We start from the raw sequence: 5401 nt of genomic DNA on the forward strand, positions 1-5401 counted from the left end.
GCCTCTATTTTTCTTAGACATCGTTCGATTGGTGTTATGACAACATATGTCAACTGTACGTACATCATAATGTGTTTCAAAAATTTTTTATTTGGAAATAGTTTAATTGCATACATTTTTAATTTATTTGGATTAATTTTATTAATTATAACGTAACTATTTAATATAATTAACTATTTATTAATTAATTAACATATAATTATCTTCTTCCAAAATTCCTACAATACCATCATTGAATAACAACCATTAGATTTGATCTGACGGTTGCGATAGGTTCAAGAGGATCCTGAATCTTATATAGGATCAGGAGGATACCAATAGCTCTTTCAAAATTATCGGTACTTTTTCTGAGCCCACGTATTTTAATTATTGATTATATAATGTTCGTTGTACATTTGATATCCGATCAATTTGAACACTAAAGCTTTCAGACGTGCATGCATTTAGGAATTCAGTTGTCTAATATAGGATATTATATTGAGTTTATTTATTTTGTATTTTTAGATCAATTTATTTTTATAATAAATAAGGAGAATTGTGTTAGTAATATAAAAATAATATTTTGTATTGAATTGATAATTTTTTTGTAAGTTGATAAAGTATATTATATATATTATATTAATGTGTGTGTATTTTTTATTTTTTAATAATATTTATGAACAATCGTTTTATTTGAAAATGCTAAGTAAATAAACTCATGATCTTTCCAATATTATGATGGCCGGAGCCATTAGTTTTTGATGTAATGTTTTGAATGTAAAATTAATTTTTACTATAATATAATAATAAAAAATTAATATTTAATTTGATATTTTTTGCGAAAAAAAAATTGGTTAATAGTGAAAATATGTAGGAATTCTTGGAACAAACACACCCTAATATATTTATTTGTTTACATTTTTTTTTTTTTGAAATTTTAATTATTTTAATTGAAATAATTATTGTATATTTTATTATAAACGAATTATTATATGTCTGTTTAAAAAAATTGAATATATTTTTTTACTTTTTTAATTATCATTCAATTTGTTTAATTTTATATATCTAAAAGTTGTTCCCATATGAACATTAATGTAATGGTGTTGAAGTGAGCTAAAAGTTATACTCGTCTTTTTATAAATATAGAATTGCTATATCATTATATAAAATACATTTATTTTTGTGCTTTGCTTCGCTTCAAAGTTGGTTGGTTTAAGCATAAGTGCAATTAATTACTAATGATTTGTTTTTAAATTTGTTATTTCAATAGGAGCACTTATAAGTTATAACCATGCATCATTTAACCTTAATTTATAATAGTGTGCTTGTTTTGTATGTCATATAAATATATAAATATATATATATATTGTATAATAACATAAATATTGTATATAATGATACTTAAATATATATAACTAGAAATCAAATATCTATGCTTAATTATTTAACCCCGGTGTGTTTGTTTGGCTAATTTAATTTGTTTTCTACTATTGATATGTTATTTTTTTCAATAATATCAAATTAAATAATTTAATTTTATTCATTTATTATATTAAAAATTAATTTTACATTAAAATTAATAATTTATTTTTAATTATATCACGTCAAATAATTATTTAAATTTAAAATTTCTTACTATTTGAATTAAAATTTAAAATCAAATCACCCCAGCTAACACTGTATATATATATATATGTTCTTCCAACTCACCTAAAAAGGCTTCTTGATATCTAATTTCCTTCCAAACAACACATGGCTGACCAACAAATCAATGAAGTTGAACAATACGAAATCCTACAACATACGTACATACATACATATACATACACTACTACACCATATCCATGTTTATACATATGTATAGCTATGTATATATATAGTCAATTAAGTGAAATATGTTTATAATTATAGTCTCAATTGACCTAACTAACTGCTCATAATCTGTAGATCCCTTTTCTTACAAAAAAAGATAATAGATATTATATCGTACTATAGAGGAGGGGGTCCGAAGTCCAAACTAATTTCACCAATATTAATTCCTCTCTCAATCTCTCTCTGATGAAACACACACATATATATATATATATATGTGTGTGTGTCACCCACTCTCTTCACTGTGTGATCTCTCTCTACAATTCAATTATTAGCAACCCAACCTAACCCAACCCAACCCAACCCAACCCAGCCCTGCAACAATGTATGTATGTATGTATGTATTAGAGCAGATGGATTCGTAATTATCCATACCCGACCCACACAGCCAACCACCCCACCCCACCCCACCCCAGATGGATTAAATAAAGAAGCAGAGTTTGGCGGTGTTTGGTATATTGAATTGATAGTTAATGTATAGGCATGGAGTTGGATTTCATTGCTTCGTTCTCGATCAAACACTAGCTAGGTATAGCTAGATATATAGCTAACTGATTCCAATCTAATAGAACTCAGCATCATATTATTTTATATTATATATATATATATAATCGGAGAATGCGATACATCCAGACGCCTCGTAGCCTGAAGAGGCTCTTCTCCCTCAGGCGGCGGCCCAACAGCAGTTTCAGTCGCGACGACGATCATCAAGACAACTTGGGAAAGCCCAAAGAACCACCACCATCTGCTGCTGCTTTCCAGAAGCCCACGTGGAAATGCTTTTCCTACGACCAGATCTCCGCCGCCACTGCCGGTTTTTCCTCAGGTCGTAGAAGTCCTCTATTAATACATAGATCTGTTCGTGGGAGAGAGATCTGAGACATATATAAGTATATATATATATATATGTATATGCAGATAATTTGGTGGGACGAGGAGGATATGCGGAAGTGTACAGAGGAGTGCTCGAAGACGGGGAGGCCATTGCAGTGAAGAGAGTGAGGAGCCACGATGATGATGATAATTACGATGAGAGGAAAGAGAAAGAGTTCTTGTCGGAGATTGGGACCTTAGGACATGTTTCCCACCCGAATGTTACGCCGCTCCTCGGCTGCTGCATCGACAACGGCCTTTATCTCGTCTTCCGCTTCTCCTCCAGGGGCTCTGTGGCTTCCATTCTCCATGATCAGAAAGTTAACGTATTGGACTGGAGAAGGAGGTACAAGATTGCCGTGGGGACTGCGAGGGGCCTTCATTACTTACACAACAACTGTCCCAGGAGAATTATCCATCGAGACATCAAGGCTTCCAACGTTTTGTTGGCTGCTGATTTTGAGCCCCAGGTACGATTATATAATCTAAATTCATTTATTTAATCTTTGTGTGTATGTATATTGTACATATTTTCTTGTTTCAGATATCAGACTTTGGATTGGCTAAATGGCTTCCCTCACAATGGAGCCATCGTTCAATCGCTCCTATTGAAGGAACATTCGGGTATGTATGCAAACAGTGTCGGATCCAGAAATTTTTTAATATATATAGTATATAATAATTTTAAAATTATATATAATATAATGAAAAAATTTTAAAAATTATAAATAAATTTTTAGTTTGTTTTATCTGATTTTTTTTCAAATATTTCTAAATATATGGAGTATTTGAATCAATTTTTTTGAAATATTTGAGTTAAATATTAATAATAATATTTTTATTAAATTTATAGAGATGGCCAATTATTTAAATTTTAAAACTTATACATAATAAAAATACAAAATTCAAATAATTAGAAGGTCAAACAGCCTTTAGCCCCTACTAACTTCGCCCCTGTATGCAAATGCAATATATATGTATATATATATCTCGTTTCTTGCAACCTAATACCAAAACATGGATCGATCGAAGAGTAGTCTTAATAATTAATTTGGTTGCATTCATGCATTAAACAGGCACTTAGCGCCCGAGTATTTCATGCACGGAGTGGTCGACGAGAAGACGGATGTCTTCGCATTTGGCGTCTTCTTACTAGAGCTTCTTTCTGGAAAGAAGCCGGTGGATAATTCTCACCAAAGTTTGCATAGTTGGGTAATTCCCATGTCTTATTTGATTATCTATCTATGTCAATCAACATCAATGCAATGAATTAGACAATGTATGTTATTTATTTCTGACATATATAGCTAATTATTAAATTGTTGGATGGACATTGGACAGGCGAAACCTATACTTGTCCGCGGAGATGTGAGAGAACTGATCGATCCGAGACTCGGGGAGGACTACGATGTGGTGCAGCTCAACCGGGTTGCGTTTGCTGCCTTGTTGTGCATCCGATCTTCCCCGATCTCGCGCCCGACTATGACCGAGGTTAATTATATTTATATATATATATCATCACTTGCCTAGCTAATTGTCTTGTTATTACAGCTAACATGATTTTTCTTAAAATTCAAAGTGTTGAGGGTATGTACGTAGGTGATACCATTTTTGTCTTCACCTAAACTTAGGCCAACTGACTGAATTCGGCGATGGCGACGTCCCGATCAACTCGGCACGCTCGTTAAGTTAATTAATTAATTACCGTACCCACAACTAACTCTTTCAATTAAGTAGTTTCATTAATGTAGATGGATGATGCATGGATCGGATCATAAGTTTATTTAGTTAATAGGTAACTGTCGCTATTAGGGACTTAAATATGTTTACTTACACAGAGGAACGACACCTGTTTACATAGGATTCTTGCTCGTGTAATAACCACATGCATGTAATTGAACCACCCTTTGATCCGACGACATGTGCGCGCGGGAATAAAGTACGCACGCTGGATGTTGCCAAAACAAGGGTCGTCTAAGATTCCTTAAAATAATCAAATGCTATATATTATAATAAAATGAATTGATTTATGTTGTGACAGGTGTTGGAGGTGTTGTCAATGGAGGGAGAAATGGACACGGAAAAGTGGGAGATGCCCGAGGAAGAGGAAGGACGAGAAGAAGACGAGGACCATCAACATTGGGGGTTGGAAGATCTTGGATTTGAATGTGAATTTCAATTTGACTTTGAATTTGAATTTGAATTTGGAGATGATGAAAATGAGTCGTCATCGACGTTGCTGGACTCGCCTCGCGATTCTTTCTCCACGGGACGTTCAACTATCCGAAATACATAACCAGTTATATATGCCCTCACTTGAACCATTAGATGACAACACCCAACAGCACCCACAGAGTGTATATATATATATATATATGTGTGTGTGTAAATATGAATGTTTTGTTCTTCCAATAAAATGTACTGGTCTCCGCTGCCTTGCGGGTGATACTACTATAGGTGTTTGGAAGACGTTGTTGGCGTTCTTTCAGAGTATTTTAAATTTTATGAAATTTTTGTTGTTAATTATTGCCAAATATAAAAGTATTTTAAAAATCGTGAGATCATCTAAACTAAATTATTTTTTATTATATTTTAAATACTTTCTAAAATAAAATTGTAATTAACTTTGAAAAGTTAACATATTACAAGTAAAATTTGAATTTACATTGAAACATTA

At 32.2% G+C, this 5401-nt stretch overlaps 1 protein-coding gene across 1 annotated transcript; it reads left to right on the forward strand.

Annotated features, from left to right (window-relative positions):
* Positions 1 to 2332: 2332 nt before the first annotated feature.
* LOC127244289 (probable receptor-like serine/threonine-protein kinase At5g57670) lies at positions 2333 to 5196 on the forward strand. Its single transcript, XM_051264760.1, has 6 exons — positions 2333 to 2677; positions 2770 to 3194; positions 3269 to 3348; positions 3801 to 3936; positions 4066 to 4215; positions 4766 to 5196. Exons 1-6 carry the CDS (start codon positions 2470 to 2472, stop codon positions 5018 to 5020), a joined length of 1254 nt encoding a protein of 417 aa, XP_051120717.1. The 5' UTR covers positions 2333 to 2469; the 3' UTR covers positions 5021 to 5196.
* Positions 5197 to 5401: the final 205 nt, after the last annotated feature.

Source organism: Andrographis paniculata, unplaced genomic scaffold, assembly GCF_009805555.1.
Source record: "Andrographis paniculata isolate CXL003 unplaced genomic scaffold, ASM980555v1 Contig9END, whole genome shotgun sequence".
Classification (NCBI taxonomy): domain Eukaryota; kingdom Viridiplantae; phylum Streptophyta; class Magnoliopsida; order Lamiales; family Acanthaceae; genus Andrographis; species Andrographis paniculata.